Source organism: Notolabrus celidotus, chromosome 8 (assembly GCF_009762535.1).
Source record: "Notolabrus celidotus isolate fNotCel1 chromosome 8, fNotCel1.pri, whole genome shotgun sequence".
Lineage (NCBI taxonomy): Eukaryota > Metazoa > Chordata > Actinopteri > Labriformes > Labridae > Notolabrus > Notolabrus celidotus.
Genome location: NC_048279.1, coordinates 30802135 through 30820107, shown reverse-complemented (window position 1 = coordinate 30820107; position 17973 = coordinate 30802135). Strand labels below are relative to the sequence as shown.

General features: G+C 38.5%; 1 protein-coding gene across 2 annotated transcripts in view; it reads right to left on the bottom strand.

Annotated features, from left to right (window-relative positions):
- The window catches only part of ldb2a (LIM domain binding 2a), a 193449-nt gene that overhangs the window by 31139 nt on the left and 144337 nt on the right, over positions 1 to 17973 (bottom strand). For both annotated transcript variants that reach the window (XM_034689736.1, XM_034689737.1), the window contains exon 8: positions 7840 to 8012. In XM_034689736.1, coding sequence (XP_034545627.1) covers positions 7840 to 8012 — 173 coding nt within the window. The remainder of the gene's footprint in view (positions 1 to 7839; positions 8013 to 17973) is intronic.

The following is a 17973-nucleotide window of genomic DNA, read 5'->3' as shown; positions in this document are numbered from 1 at the left end:
TCAGCAAAATATTTAGGATCGCGGAGCAACATTTAACATTTAGATTTAACATTTTACATTTAGATTTAACATTTAACATTTATATTTATATTTAACATTTACATTTATATTTAACATTTAGATTCATTTTTAACATTTAGATTTATATTTAGCATTGAGATTTATATTTAGCATTTAGATTTAACATTTAGATTTAGATTTAACATTTAGATTTAGATTTAACATTTAGATTTAGATTTATGAAGCTTTTATTTTGGTATTTCTGCTCAGCGGCAGTGTGAATCTGCATTTCAGCAAAATATTTAGGATTGCAGATCAACATTTAACATTTAGATTTAACATTTAACATTTAGATTTATATTTAAAATGTAGATTTATATTTAACATTTATATTTATATTTAGCATTTAGATTTATATTCAACATTTAGATTTAAATTTAACATTTATATTTAGCATTTATGTTTAACATTTATATTTATATTTAACATTTATATTTATATTTAGCATTTATATTTATATTTAACATTTATATTTACATTTAACATTTGGAATTAGATTTATCATTTAGATTTAGATTTAATATTTATATTTACATTCAACATTTATATTTAGATTTAACATTTAGATCTAGATTTAGCATTTGGAATTACCAATTATTTTAACTTAATGTATTTTTCCACAACAAAATGAAATCACTAATTTTCCTCTAAATGTGATAAAAAAGTGACTTTTAAAAATTCACTCTACATTTCTATGACGTTTTGGAGCTGAATGTGGAGAAATGAAGAGAAATGTTATTTTCGGTGTGCACAACTTTACAAACGGCACCCCATAGAATACCACATACTTACTGACACATCAATTAATCAATCATAAAAATGATGATAAGGTGATGTCTTAGATGACCCTGAATTAATTTAGATGAGTGGGGCTGCAACATCACAATCAGCTGACATCTGTGGACCTGATATAAGAGCTTTTATACAATCATATGCTTTTCTCATTAATATATGATGTGACTGTATTGCAAAATGTTTAACACACTTAAGTAGTATAATTAGAGTGCTTCAGTGGCCTTGCCATTAAATGCATGCAACTACATTCACAGTAATCACAGTGTTACTGGTTGGATTGCAGACTCTCCCCACATTTTTCAAAAATGTTTATTTTCTTCTCTCAATCCAAAAAGTATATTTGTCAAATGCATAAACAATATGTATGATTTACTCTCAAAAACATATTTAAACTGTCTGATCAGAGGTGCACTTCTGTATCCAACCAATCAGAGACATTCACAAGGACTTAAACAATCAAAACAAAAAGCATCGTTTAATTGTCTATAATAATTTATCACAAACGAGTCAATGCCCTTAAATGTGTGAGTCAAAGAGTGACTCAGTCATGTACCTAACCACAAACCTGAGACATATATAACCAGATCATCGCGTCACACCATGCACTGGAAAAAGTTTACTCAAATTCTGATCCACGTCATTAAAGGAAGTCGGCAGCTTGTTGCTATGGTTGATCATTGGTAACCTTGATCCTATTTATATTCACCAGCAGGAGTCGAGAAAGCAGTACATCACATAATAATTGAATTAAAAGTCTGCAGCTTTCAGAGACACACCATGCAATCAGTTCCATGATTTTACAGACACTGCAGAAAGGTTTAACAAGAGTTAAAACAGAGCTGAAATCTGAAAAAGACTACAATCCAAGCAGAGCTAAAAAAAAGCACACTGCTGAAAACACATCAACAAGTCAATTTCTTAACAAAAAAAAAATCCACTCAGGGAATTAAATCCACTCTCGCAAAGATCACAGTGTCAAGAACTCTCCTCTTGCTCCATGCTCACCTCCCAGCATGCAGAAACCCCCCAACTGGGCGCCGGTAACAAGGGCCGTGCCCTCGGAGCTAACTCACACTGGCCAGGGACAGCAGAGCCTGCTGGGCAGTGAATGGAGGTGCTGGGATAAGGGGCCAGCTGGGAGGTTGGGGGCTTTTGGTCAAATTGGCACCCTGTGTCACCTTGTCAACACCTTGCTGCCCTGTGAACCTGCACACATTGTTCACTGGCACCTGGGAAGCACCACCCGCACTCAGCGCTGTGTTAACTCCACCCACTCGTTAGTCTGTAGATGAGCAGTGACAGACCAGGAGAGATCACATGAGCTGTGCTTGGCTCTGTCAAACCACATATCTTTGTATTTCTAACATTGAACAGACACACTCCATCTTTTATCTGATGATGATTTTATTTACTTTGCTGAACATTTTTCTGTATTTATGGGATACAACATTTATTGGAAAAAAAAACTGTACCTTTAAGGAAATGTTTGCTTTATCATAACTTGAGCTCATGTTCATAGATTGCATCAGTATTTCCTCTTAAATCTGGTGACTTAGTGAAATCACTTAACACTGTAAACAAGGCAACTATTCAGACAAACGATCAACCAGCAACTACTGAAGTGGATGCTTTTAGCTTCAGCTGAGGAAGCCTTGAAATGGGAAACTATTTCCATTTTTTTATGTACATTTTTAAAGTTTCTAGACACATGAAAATTAACTGCTATTCTTTCTTTCATGTTGCGTGCATGGAAGGACTAAGCTACAGTAAAATATGCAGTTACACTACAGACAGTAAAGCTAGGTGCAATTTGGGACACACTTTATGATTTAATAATTACTCCTCGTCTAATCTTCTCCAAAAAACTTTGGCTAAAAACATTTGTGAGGCAGCAGGGATTTAAAATGAAGAGATGTCTCACTTGTCACTGTGGCCTGTCACTGAATATGGACCCACCACAGTAAGTGTCAGTAAGCTCCCAAGCTCTTTGTTATTTTCTCAAACCAGTGTCAAAAGATTTAGAAAGCTGTATTTGGTGGTATCGGTATGTGATGTTATGTTGGGTGGAATTTTCAGTGAAATATGAACCTGTCACGTCAAACATCTCCCCGTCATTTTGCAGGTGGCAGGTGCTAATTTCAAACATTCTAACATTGAGAGTCCAGTAGTATAAGATTAGCAACCTGGTTAAAATATGTACTGTAGTTCCTTTTTTCCTTTTTTTTACACAAACTTTTAGGACTGAAACTTAACAAGTGTTTGTTATCAATATGTCACAGCTCTGCTTTCAGCATGCTTTTAATGTCTTTGCTCCCTCTTCTTGGTTTGAGCTTCAGGGTCACCTGAAACTGGATTATTTAATTTGATTGGAGGATTTAAAAACTATGATAAAGGATCATCTGATCAGTTTGCGCACATGTTTTAGAGCTTAAAACTGCTTATTTATAAATCAATGTAATAGTTACTTGTCACTATAAGTTTTGTCATGTTCTATTTGTGAAACTTTTTATGCTGCTGTCTTGGCCAGGACTCCCTTGTAAAAGAGACTTTGTATCTCAATGGGACTGTTCCTGGTAAAATAAAGGTAAAATTAAAAAAAAAAAAAAAACATCAAGGATTTTGATTTAAATGACTTTTGGACTACTGTCAAATCTGGAATATAAATTGCAGCTGCACACAAGACAGTCTGTGTTTGGGGGGGCTCCCAGAGGGGAAATGGTTGAAGCTTTCTTCTTGCATGAAACCTTCCATTGCATTCAGCAACATGCAGTTTCCATGCAGATGTGTAGCCCTCTCTAATGTCATCTGTTATCTCCATGCTGCCAGCTATACCTTTACAGTAGTTGAGCTCAGCTTACGGAAATGTTGATGTTTGTAGCAAAGGATTAAAACTATGACACTGCTCAACCGGTCCACCTCACTATGTAACCAGAATGCTTTGTGCATTGAAGCTGAAGCTCCATCTTCATAGTAAAATATCTTAACACTGCAGAATACCTCTCTGCTTTCTATCTATAGTGGCTGAACTGGTGTATGGGAGGCAGCTCACTTTTTAGATGACAAAAAAGGTATTTACAGTCCTTCTACAGATCATTTACAGCATATTATTTCACCTTTACTTTTATGTTGTTGTTAGTTAGCTCTCTTTCTTCCCCTCATGTCAAATAAACTAAAGTAGGATAGTTTATAGAGAATCTGTTTAGTGTCCCAGGTCTCAACAATTAACTTAATTGACTACTTGGTTGTTTTTTCTGACATAAATGACGACTACAAGTGAGAAAAATACAAAAAATAAACCAGCGTAATCCAACATAGCTGTGCCAATAATAAACCAAATCTGAATTAGAAATTTCGAAGAGAGAGATAGAGGGAGAGAAAGGGGGAGAGACGAGCAGAGAAAGAGATAGATACAGGCAGAGAGAGAGAGAGAGAGCGAGAGTGGGAGAGCAAGAGAGCGAGTTGGGAGCTGGGGATGATTTCTCTAGGGATGAAGGATGTGCGTGTGTGTGTGTGCGTGCATGCATGTGTGTGTGTGTGTGTGTGCGCACAAGTTTGTGTGTGTATGTGTGTATGTGTGTGTGTTGAGGGTGCAGGGTTGGTGGTAGGGGGGTTGAGGTTGAGGAGAAGAAGAGAGGGGGGGATGAGAGAGAGCGCGGTGGAGTAGAGAGCGAGTGGAGAATGAGCGAGCGAGCGAGCGAGTCAGGCAAGGGGATGAGAGAGAGGAGAAGGGGGAGGTAGAAGAGGAGGATGGGGGGTGGGGGAGTTGAGGGGAGGGGTAGTAGTGGGGGAGTAAGGAAAGCGAGGCGAGGCAGAGCTGATTGAGATTCGGGCCTCCAGAGCTGCAGGCTCGCTGCTGCTGCTGGGAGCTCAGGGAGAACACGCTCAGTTATTGGAATTTTTTTTTTTTTCTAATGAATTAATTCTTCTCATCCAATTTAGGGGAAGATGAAAAGAGAGCAGCGCTGCGAGCATCAAATTTAGCTTTTTGTTGACCGGGCCTGGGCCGTTCTGTTTCTGTTATGTACTGTTAATATCGGACACTCATAATATATTATCTTTTTTTTCCTCTTCCTTTTGGGAAGCCTTGTTTACCAAAAAACAAACAAAAGCAACATAAAAAGACTTCTTGTTTGTGTGTGTGTGTGTGTGTGTGTGTGTGTGTGTGTGTGTGTGTGTGTGTGTGTGTGTGTGTGTGTGTGCGTGTGCGTGTGTGTGTGTGTTATTGGGGAGTTTCATACTCATTTACAGAAAATACATCACAAAGAACCCCCACTCAATGCCTCCCCCCCCCCCGTCCAACAACACACGTCCGACCCTCGCCACCCACAAACCACCACATGAATACAAAATCATCTCCCCCTCTAAACATACAGAATATGTGGTGTGACCCCCTGAACCCCCATCGGCACCAACCTGCATGTGTGCAGTCACACATGTAAATATACACTAACACACACACACACACACGAACAGAGAGACACCATAACTGAGGTAAACACCTGTCACATCCAAAACGGTGTTAGGATTTGACTTTGTTGTGCTGAATGAAAGGTCCTGCCTTTACACTGCTCAAAACTTTTTCATGTGAAAATGATGAAAAAAAAAACCCTGTTTGAACTCTAAAATGTGAGGTTACATTTAAATTATGTATCAAAACGTGCAGGTTTAAAACATGTTTCTGAGGTAGGAACCAGGTAGAGGGATGCAGGTTATGTTTAAATAAAAATGTAGGCATGAGTTTTTATTCAACTGTTGTCAACAAGTCAATTCTTTGCAGGACCAAAGTTAAATATTATGAATCAGACACACTCTCATCAAGAAATTTTCAACTATTAGACAATGTTTACATACTTTGAAGTCAAATCTGAGCATTAACACAGATTCCTCTGAAAGGACTAATCCAAGTGAGCTCACTCTTGCACAACTAACCAATATTCAATGGGATAACTAAGTCAGGGGTTCAGTTTAGCTTTACATAAGAGTTGTTTTACTGTAGATCCCCTCCCACAAATTTGCCAATTAAGCCAAAATTTAAGCTTATATGCACATATGTTAACTAAATGTACGCATACATATTTTTATTCCCATTCCTACAGGCCTTGAAAGTCTAACATAAGTCAGAAACCTTGAAAACATTTTTTAAAATCTAAAGCTTTCAAAGCAAGGACACATTGCCAAAACACTGGTATACTAAAATAGTGATGGTGAGAAGTCCTTGAATTAAGTTAAATGGTAGTTTTAAAATGATATCTGTGCAGTCGAAAATATTTTTAATTTATTCTCAAAATATAAGATAGTAGGTAAAAAAACAAAACAGAATGACTTCCTTAAATGGAGACTTTCCTTTGCTGTGATATTTTTCTGTTCGGTCTCTCAATGCCCGTGGCAGGTCAGCCAAAAAGTTAATTTCAGACTTAACACACTTTACACTTTACACACACACAAGAGTGAGTTCATACTGTCAAGTCCTGAAAACAAGAGGGCGTAGAGCTGTTTAATGTCAGAACAATCCGGTCTGCTGCTGTAGCTCAGGGTTCATGGTACAGGGAACATGGAATCCCTTTAGCTCGTCTGCTCGACGCTGACAAGGTATCTGGCCTCAGATTCATTTAAACAGTCAGCAGAAGAGCGCTGAGAGTCAGCTAGCCATCTGGATCAGACAGTGGTGAGGCAGATATTCACTCGGGCTCACAGGGGGATTCTCTCCCCAAAGACAAAAGCAGATGAGCTCAGCTTTAGTGCTTTCACAAGACCTCGGTGTCAGGTTTGGATTATCTCACCTGTGCAATTTGTGTTTCCTCTGCTGTTTCTTGCTTCTCCTGTCTGCACCTCACTTGTGCTGCAAACTGCACCACACTCTTCAAAGACCTTATTCATGTCCCCCAAGCATTGCCTTTGGAGTACCCAAGGGCTTATGAATCTGTCGACGTCTCTGCCATGAGAAATGCCAGTGGATTTCAGCCAAAACACTGATAAGTGAAGAGGGTAAATATGACTCTGTGACATTTCCCTATATCAATTCTAAACTCCAAACACTGGTTAGTGCAGGTGTTTTGGCGTTAGAGATTATAACCAGAGGGCTACATACAGTAAAAGCCAGACTAATTTCGTTTAGCCATTTTTATGTATAATGTATTTTACACATTAGATGGGTGCCTGTAAAAAAACTGAACCAGGTTTTGCTTGTTAGAATGACTCTTGTTCATACTAACCACCCTTATAAGCACTTCAAATATAAGAGGCTGCAGGACTGTGGATTTTGCATCCCTTAATTTGGAAGCACAACCAGGTGGTATCTGTCTTTTCTATTAATATTACTTTATTCTTATTATTGTTTTTAACAATACTGGACAGTCACTGGCAATCCCAAAGATGGCTAGACAGCCACATTTCATCCCCAATCCCTGCTCATGTAAATCCAGAAAAATAACAGCATTAAATGTTGAAATTAATAGCGATCACTGAGGAATGATCACACATCCCATTCACAAATTCAAAAAATGCACTGAAATGAAGAATCAAACTTTACCCTATTTAGATTATAAAGGATAAAATGACTTAAGTTTTCTCTTTTATAATGAACACATACTTTAAAAAGAGACAAACAATTCATAGTATTGTAAATAATATATAATGAACTGACTCAAAAAGTGTATTTTGTGTTAAATCAGCATTTCTGTAACTTAAATGTTGAAACAGAAATAAGGGATAGGTGTGTCAAACATAATTAGCTCTATACACAAGGCATTGTTGTTACTGCTATTAAAAGCACTGCAGTTAAAGCAGAGACCTTCTTATAAACTTCACTAAGTCCAGCAGCCAGCAGGTATGACTTAATAACAGTGACAAAGGGAAACTGAGGAGAAATGAAGCAAAGAGCGTGAAAGGATTTGATCTTTAACCAGTTAAACGCAGCGCCTGGTCTATTACCATAGTGTGTGATCAATTATTCATGGTGGGAGGCTCTCAGGGGTCAGGTGTTACCTTTGTAAACATTGGCTTCCCGTGCTGGGTGACCATGGTGCACTGATCACAGTCCAGGGTGATGCAGGAGTTGTGGAAGGACTCCTTGGAGTGTTTTAGGATGTAGTGGAGCTCGCTGACCCCTCCCTCGAACACTGTGCTGAAGTAACGAGGGATCAACGTCCGTCCGATCGCTGCGAGGAGACAAAGAAGAGGGCAGAGTTGTTTAATGTAGAAAGAGACAGATAGAAGACAGTGGGCTTTAATCAGGGAGAACAGGCTGACAGTACTGCACAGCACTACTAATAGAATAAATTGATGATGCTGCTTGTTTTAGGGATTTAACTTCTACTGCAGTTTTTACTGTACATATAAAAGGCTGTGACTGAATCAGCTGTAACTACTGGTCCTATAAACCTAATACAACTGCGTTTGACTTCTGATTCTAATATTACGAAATTCTGAAATTCTTAGATACATGCAACAAATAAATTCCTGAGCTTCAGTGCCAAAAAAACAAAACAAAAGTATGACTTTACAGAGGGGTTCAGCATTTTCAAAAGTTCTCTGAGAGTTGCACAAGACTATTTCCACATTCTCATTTCTTTCACTCTGAAGTACAAAGCTGGAGCCTGCAGGTGATAAGCTTAACACGAATACTGAGAACAAGTAATATGCAAGCCTGATGATAATAGTGACCAAATAGTGAACTGATCCTTGAATAAAGTAAAGATACACATGTTCAAAAGCTACATCATTTCAAAAGATTCACGGCACCATCTTCTTTCAGAGTAAGACACTTAAAGTATCCTGATAAATAAATAAAGAAGTAGAACGTTTGTAATGCCAGCTGTTGAGACCTGACAAAAACAAAATTATTAAATGAAAACAAGGTTTTATAATCAAAAATCATTTGTACACAATCCAAAAAAGAAAAAAATAGGAGATTTGCTAAGGGAGCCTAATAGCAGATGAACTGCTTGATAATGACATCTGCTGTAGATTCATTAATCAGGATAAACATTTTATTGGCTGTCTAAAGCTCCTTGGAGGAAGCAGAATCTGATCAGATGTTCAAATGAATGAAATTGATTAAACATTTGAGAGTAAATATGTTCTGCCGTTCCTATCTGACCCCTTTTCTATCACACAAAATCATTCTAGGAACACGGGAAAGATTGTTAAGCCTGCTGTCTATTGATTTGACTCTAATCTCAGTGCTCATTACAGCTGGTGGCAAGAAACATAGCCGATTTAGGAGTCTCTGCAGAACTCTGAGAGTTTATCTTGGAGGACCATCTACTAAACACTAAAAACATTATAATGTTTGTTATTTTAAAAGATAGAGCATCCAACTGTTTGTATTCCCTTTTTTAGTCTCATTAAAACATAAAATGCCTTTTAAATCAAATAAAAAATCACACACAAGTCATTCACAGAAACTCTATTCAGTATCCAGGATAAATCTGAATGGACTTGCAGTTAACTATTGTAGTATTGATTAATGCTATTTGTGATCAACTCATAGGATTTTCAATGCAGCAGACTATTGGATTGTCCTGAACCTATTGATTCAGAGTACCAAACACTGGGTAGCCTTCAGGAATCCTGTTCAAACTCCAAGAAACATTCAAATCCACTGTTTTTAAATTGAGTCTAGTTTCCCCCGTCAAATGCATCTCCCTGTGCAGCCAGGTATATTCAGCTCTTTCCAACGCTTGAGAATTAAAGATCATCATGAAACAGCAGACAAAGTCATAAATATGGACCTCTCAATCACGTCCTCCAAAGACATGACACTCTATATAACACACTCACTTCTGAATGCTCCTCATATGAGCCAGCCTGCATGGGGAAGAGCAGAGTCATTTCTCATATTTTCAGAATAATGTGATTCTACAACTAAGTTTAGTATTAAACTGAATTATTAAGATGGACAACTTCTGCTGTGCAAACTTTTACAGAAGCCTAAAGAGACAATGAACAGGCTGTATGATGAAAACTGGAGGAGGAGTCAGGGAGGGAGAAAGTGTCTTCAGTGTTTTATAGCCCTCAGGCTTTGTCTGGTTTCTATCTCCTCTGTGTTAGCTGGCTTCAAGCAGAAGAATGGATGATACAGAGGGAGAGGCTTACATTTCCCATTACATTATGGATGCAGAGTGATGGCATGCAAGATACATATTCCTGAATACTTGACTGTATTTTATGTTATGATATCCTGTCCTGAAATGTCTCTCTGCCTCAGTTTAGAATTATTTAAGTATCCATATTTCATTTTAATAGACTTCCATTAAATCAACAGTTAATGTGGTTAAAACAAAAAGTGATTCAACACTCATCAGGGCTTTGAGATCTGCTCTGACAGAAACACAATACTGCCTTTCACAGAGACACCAGCTCACCTAAACTTCAGCTTCACAGCTCAGGGGTTCTTTTGTCTCATACTGCGTCTACCTGTGTAACATCAGCGGAGATCCCACCTTACCTCCTAAATAAGACCCTAAAATCCTGCAACACATCCTTTATCCACCAGTCGGAGAGTGAAGAAGCTCCAGGTTTGAATAAAACAGAAGCACACCTAAAATCAGAGTCGTACGGAATTGAAAAAAAATCAACTTGTGATGTAAAGACTTCCTTTTTTCTAAGCACTTCCACAATGGAATTGTTGGGTTACTGTAAATAATATTAGTACATATTAGGGCTAAGTGATAAATCAATTATATGGATTATGTTTTATTTGTTGTTAAGGATGATTTTTAAAATTGAAATCTGAGATTTTCTCTTTAACTTCCTCCACCACTCCTCCAGTGGTCTCAGAGTTTGGAGTGAAAATAATCACAGATTTTACTTTCTCGGTCGTATCAGCCTTAGCCCTACTAAATATTAATTATTATGATTATACTGACAATATTTGCTCTTTCTAACAAGTGTGATACCTCATGTTGTGATCTAGGGAAATATAAATAAAACTGACTAAACATTAAATATTATCTGAAAGTTGTTTTTTATGAATTAAAAATGCAAGCCCTTTCGTTTTCTTCTATCGTTTTGTTACTTTTATTAAAAATGCGTATGACTAGTGATAAATTATATTAATAAAGGAATGGTGGATTATCTTAATATCTAATTTCCAATCACAGTCATACATGATGACTCTAAATCTCTTATTTAGCCCATACTTACATTCAATACAAAAATATTTAGGATATCTATTGAAGTTGAAACTTTAACAACAAATGTTTGAAAAATAAAAATAAATGCAAGTCTTAATACAAACAACACCACATTGCATGACTTTTTGAAACTGATTTTTTTTGCAGCGTCGGTGCAGCTCTTTTTCCAGGTAATGCCAAGCCTAAGAATGAAATGAAATGCTAATGTTAAGGATGACCCAAAATACAAAGGAGGAAAGTCTTCTGTGCACAACTTCATATGTAGATTGGAGATTCTGCACAGCATTAACACAGCAGCTGCGTCAAACACCTTCCTCTTGGGGAAATATCACAGCCTCTCCATGAAAATGCAGAGCTCAATATAACAGTTTCTGCTTTTCAGGAGACCCATACCAGCTACAACATCAGGTCTTAGCGGCACATTGTGTTTTTTTTTTTCTAGCCCCTTATTTTCCTGGCTATAGGGTTTCTGCTGAACACAGATAGTCATCCTCAGCACCGCCCTGCTTCACACTCCTGCACACAAACATGCCTGAGAGCTGCACTGCGACCACAGGCTTCATCCAAACATCACCGGGCAGTTCCACATGAGCAGCTTCTCTTGCTCAAGGGCAAACCGGTGGTTACTGAAGGATAAAGTGCTACTCATTCACTCAGATGCACAGGGGATCTGAACCAGCAACTGCTCAGTCCTATAGAATAACTTTGTAGTGCTGGCTGCAAACTTTCAATGTCCCCCTTTTTTTAAATATCTAGAACCATTCTCAGTTTTCTTTGTAGTAAATCTCAGTTTTTCATATTGGTGTCATATCTTGTGACCAATCCCTTATGAGATAGCAAAGACACAATGTTTGCAATGCACCAATGTCTCTTTTACTGTACATACAGACAAAAATGGGCTACAGTTATCACACAGAATCACAATCAGTGTATTGCACAGCGGGATGACACTTCAGATAATCTACCTTGCTGTTTGGGTAATCACAGTAAAGGAACAGCAACAGGAGGCTGGTATAATGCAGTACTACATACAGTTGTATCATACCCAGAATCCCATACTAATGCAGCATCCTGTCAGATTCTGCTACATTTCATTCAGCAAAATTTGAGCCGGGCTCAACTTTCAGCCTGATTGAGCAAGAATTCTTTGTTTCTTCTATTTTGGCATCCCACAGCATCAACTGAATGGCTTCATTAAAATGAATAAGGGGGCTGCGGTTTATCATGCAGGGCCAACGTCAGTCCGATTCTCAACCAGGGATGTTCGCACCCCTGGGAGCACTTTAGTAAGCACCAGAGGGTAAATGGAAGGATTGTGGAGTCGCATGCTAATTACAAAGAACATGGATGAAAAAATGTGTATGATTTGTTTAGGCTTCTCTTAAATAGATGGTAGTTGTCCTGTGTTTTTTAACTTGCTGTTGCTTGCTTGTGTTGTCTATTCGTTGTTTGCATTTATGGCTCAGTCTATACGTTGCTTAATTTGAATTGTATGCCTCTAGTTTAATGATTGATAGTCACTGTCTAATGCAAATGTGTACAGCATTGTTAAATGTTGTTCTGTTGTGTCTGCTTGTGTCTTCCTTAACATTTCCTTATTGCTGCTTCCTAATTGTCTTGCTCCGTGTATTTTATGTCCATGGCCACTTTCTCAAAGACTGTCATGTCATCTCCTTATGTAGCTTTTAGTCATTTTTATTCATATGGTGCCATTTGTACTATTCTTTTCTGTTTTTTCTTTTCCTTTTTTTTTCTTTTCTTCTTTTCTTTTTCTTGTTTGTCTTTTGCTTTCTCCTCTCCCTTCTTATTTTAATTTTGTTTTGCTTTATTTTATTTTTTTTGTTTAATCATGATCTTTTTAGGGAGCCTTTTTAACATCTAGCAAGGGACTACAGATGTAAACTAGCCTTTTGGCTAATTCTGGCACATTTACAGAAGTGTTAGTTAATATGCATGGTCCTTTTAAATGAAAAAATAAATAAATAAATAACAATAATGAGCAAACTCAAAGAATGAACAAAGTCCCTCCATCCTTAATAATTCTAATATATTGACACCATGTGCTGTGAAATCTAGTGCAGCTACTTTGTACTAAAGGCTTCCTATACATAGATTTCACACCCGTATAAACATGGCTGCTGAGATGTTTATGAAGACTCAGTCTAGCTTTATTCTCTCTTAATGTTCTTTATCATTCAAGGAGAAGACACCATCTGATATTGATTAGATATTGCACAATAACTCCCCTGGTCGACAATGGTAGGCTCCACACAGAGCGAAATGTCCCCTCTGTGAATGCTCCGATCTTGGTGCATATGTGCCTATTTATGCTTTTGTTTATAAAAGCCTTTGTGTGCACTTGAATGGTGCCAATGTTATTTAATACCACACTGGTCTAAAACATGTTGATGCACGACATCATTAACAATAAGCCTGCTGTTGTGAAAACAGAACCCGGGGTGAAAAAGTCCACAATGTGAATATATTTATGTCTATATGTTTGTTTTTTTCCCTCGCAATAAAAAAAATCCTACAGATAGAGACAGTTAACAAGAAGGAGGAAAGTCAGGAAGACAAAAATATGCAGGGATTGTGCAAGCTAGTGCTAGTGCTATAAGAAGCCAGGGGTGTAGGTGTTTGTGTGGAAGAAGAGAACTTAAGGTGGGCAGGTTACAGTGGTGGAAAGAAGATAAGTTAGAGAATGAAGTGAGATACAATTTAAAAAGTAAGATAACCTTCTATTTATAGGGTTTCATTGTTTCAAATTAGGGATGTTCCAACGCAACTAACTTCCTAATCATTTAAATGGAAATTTTAATTCTGAGCAGGCGACAAATCTAAAGGTAAGGAGACACTGAGAAAACAAACTGCAGCAAAATGTATATAAAGCAGCTTAACACAGGATCACAGAGTCTGTGGGTAAACAATGTCAAATGCGTTTGTTGAGAGAGGTTAACGTTAGCAGAGGTAGCATCAACAGTGTTTCCATTCAAGTTAACAACATACAGCTCACATACAACTTTATCATCAGTCATCTGTGCTTGTTTACATCTGGGTATCAGAGCAATGCAGCATTATGGTAGCAGCCACTAACCAGAGCTACAGCCCCAGCTGTTGTCTATACACAGTAAAAATATTAATAACCTGTTTAACCAACGTAATTCTGGTGCAGACTACTAAGGGTCACGGTGTATAATCATTTAGTTGCAGATATGGTTGCAAAAATCTGTGCAAAAAAAGTTCAGTGGCACATAAAGATGGATAAATGAGGGAATTGCCCAGTTGTTCCCTTTCCAATTGGTACAACGCCAAATGCAAATTAATAAAAAATGGAGAGAGAGAAAAAGCCTTAACACTGGCTATCCCAGGGTCGCTATGTCTTGTATTAAAAAGTGCAAACCAAGCAGCAACATCTGGTCCTGAGAAATGAAGCTGATGCAGAAGTGCTAAAAAACTGCAGTTCCTCCAGTGTCCACATGAGGCTGGCTGCAAAAGCCTGAGAAGTCACATACACATCCATTCAAAACAGCCCAACATGTTCACAGCCTGGTTCAAAAAAAGGATTTTGATCTGAATAGCTCATTTCTGTATTCAAACACAATACGGGATGTTATTTTTTTTTAGAACACATTCATTTTGAAGATATAAAGGTTACACGTTTTGCATAATTAGGTGCTTGGCTCACTGGACTGACAACCTGGAATACCTGCTCAACTCCACCTCTTTGCTTCTTGCTAAAACAAAAGTTGAGTCAGCATGTGCCGTCGATTGGCTTAAGAAGTCTGTATCAGAAACCAGTGGGTGATGTCACTGAGAATGCTTTGTAAATGTGTCTAATGTCCATATCCACTATCCCTTTTCATACACTTTTAATGTACTAAGTCTTAAATCCGTTCAAATTAATTAAAGGTTATTTAGCCCAGGGGTTCCCAAAGTGTGGGTCGGGCCCCCTAGGGGGTCGCGAGACATAAATGGGGGGTCGTGAGATGTCTTCCAGAATGTTTTTTATTTTTTCTAAGTTATCTAAAATTAGTACATTTTGACCATTATAGAAAAAAAATATCGACAAAAATAGTAGCTTAACTTGAAATAAATCCTTTAAATAGAAAATGTAATGAGTTGTCTGCCTTTCTTTTTGCCAGATGACTCCTAAGTTTAGGGTTAGTTAACAGTTAATTATGATAAGCATCAGTAGTAGGTTAATTCATAACAGCACAGGAAACTTAAGTAGGCTTATATTCTCAAGACCAGCTCAATGAAGCCACATTAAATCACTTTGAGGGGCAGCAGGGGTCACCAGTCTTTGGTATCTATATTTTGGGGGTCGCAGGCTGAAAGGTTTGTGAACCCCTGATTTAGCCCATGTGATGCGTTTGTTATGTTGCTCCTGAGAGAAAACTTAAAAGTTGAGAAAACGTTAAAAGAAACTTTGAATATATTTTTAATGTGCATGTGTTTTAATTCTATAATGTTGGCTCCAGTTTGAAACAACTTTGTAATCCAACAAAGTGTCAGTGACCCAGTCCACACACTGAGCAACGCCAGACTGTTAAATAACAGCACAAAAAAACCCCATAAATCCTGACTTTGGGATTATGTGGGCGAGCATGTTGGGATTTCCTTTAGCCTCTCATTCCTCGCCGACTGGAACAAGTCTCTCTGTTCCTCTACATTTTGCTGCCCGTCAAATCTCCATCATTAGAACACTGCTGGGGAAAAAAAAAATCGGGACAGCCACATTATCCAGCTGCACATGGTCCCTGATTTCAAGCAGAAATAATCCATCTTAGAGTCAACACTCTGTTGGCTAGAATTATGCTCTTTCTCCCCTTCCCCCAGGGTGGGTGGGTGGTCAGGAGGAGGTGTGTGTGTGTGTGTGGAGGAAGAAGAAGAAGAAGGGGGGAGTCGAAGCCTGGGAATAAAACTTCATTTAGAAGTGAAATGTCCCCAAAGACAGTGTCTCGAGAGGCTCTTGAGGTCAGACCTGGATGGTAGAGTCTCAAATCAAGAGAGAGAGAGGGGAAGATGAGGATGATGTTGGCGGATGGGTGAGGGAATGGGAGATGTGGATGGAGGAGGTAAGAGAAAGAGGGAGGGGGGGGGTGCACCCGTGACTGGCATGTTTTTCAAATTCGATAAAGTCAGGCATGACTAAATAACACATAAAATGTTTGGCATCGTGAGCAGTGGCTGAGAGGAGAGGAGGGAGGGAGGGCGAGCTGCAGGGTCCGCTCGGCCTGGATGACTGTGTAAATGATGCTCTCTCTCTCTTACTCTCTCTCTCTCTCTCTCTCTCTCTCTCTCTCTTTCTCTCTGTATCTCGCTCCCTCCCTCGCTCAGCCTCCACCACGGTTGAAAAACAAAGTACGTCTAGGAGTGGAGCTGACTGCTAATGCGGAGGAGCTCTGAGGAGACGAGGGGGAGGAAGGGAGGTAGGGTTGGTGAGGGGGGGGTAGAGGGATTGGGACTGGAAAAAAAAAATGAGTGAGGGATGAAAGAGAGCGAGAAACAGAGAGACAGAGAGGGAGAGGGAGAAGAAACTAGGAGGGAAGATGAAAAAATAAGGGCTTGCCAATGAGGGAGAGAAGACTCACAGAGGGGTAATAGGAGAGAAAGAGACAGCGAGGGAGGGTGAGACAGCAGGAGCGAGGGAGAGAGGGAGACAGGGAGAAGGAGGGGAGGGGGGCTCAGGTGATACGCAGATCTGCTTCTTGCTCACCTCACCAAACCATGCAGGAGTTTTTGGTTGTGTCTTCTCAAGCAAAACTGTCCTAATAAAACCCAGCGTGCGTAGCCGGGGTGACAGAGTGATAGATAAGCATGTAATGGTAGTCATGCTAGCAAGTTTTGGACCATTTCAAGCGCAGTAGTCTTGTGTTTCTCTTCAAATATTTTCTGGGCTCACTCGCTCAGTATTTACATTGTATGACAACACTTAAGCTGCGGTGCTGGGGTACTTGTCCTGCTGAAGGCACTTTAAAGGACATTTGACTGTAAAATAATCAGACAGCTGATATCTCAGGTACAAGTTTTAATCCTCTGTATTTTCTTATTGAGGAGTAAAGATGAATAAAAACTACTAACTTTAAAAAAATAAAAATGCAGGTTGGTTATTATTATGATCAAAATGATAATCACAATGAGTCTGATCCAATCTTTAACAAAAGAACAGCAACGCTTTCATTTTTGACTTGAATACATTTTGCATCAACAAAGGCTTCGAATAAGCTTCTCTAAATTAATTTGGTGCATCTTCTTGAGGAAAATATAAATAAAAGCATGTAATACAGCAAATGGATATCTTTCCTGATGCTGTAAAAAGACAGGGAGTGGCAACATTATTCCTCTTGGCTTTCGCACACATCCGTCACACTGCACTTTGGGGAGTTTTCAAGCAGTTCAAAAACTGTCCTGCTCTACTCTGGGAATCTGTGTTCAGCTCTGGAGTGACCCAGCACTTGGTACTTTGGTAATTATTGTGGTGAGGACTAGTTAAGTGTTGATGATGATAATGGAAGGTCTTACATTGTTTGGTTGCTTCATTGTAGATGTTCCTTATTTTACAGAAAAAAAAAAAAAAAAAAATCCTAATTTACTTTGTGCGTTGCCTTTACACTGTTTGGCAGTACCTGCATCCAAATGGACTTGAAGCACTTTGTCACTCTTACTGATCTTGTTTCCTCTTGTCTACATCTTTGCTTGTGTTGTTCTTGTTCTTGTATGTACGTTGCTTTGGATAAAAGCGTCTACTAAATGACATTGTAACATTGTAACAATGAATATGTGATGCTTTGAGGTCTCTGTAATTGTTTACTTTTTTGGTGGATATGTGTTTCTTTACTTTCTTAATTATCAACTCGCCCCTGCTCATTTAACTTCCACACAGTCTCAGCTGATTCATGCAAAGTCGAATCTCAAACAGACAAAGAAGTATACAATCCAGAACCACTGGCAGCAAAAAGCTTAAAAGAATGACCACAAG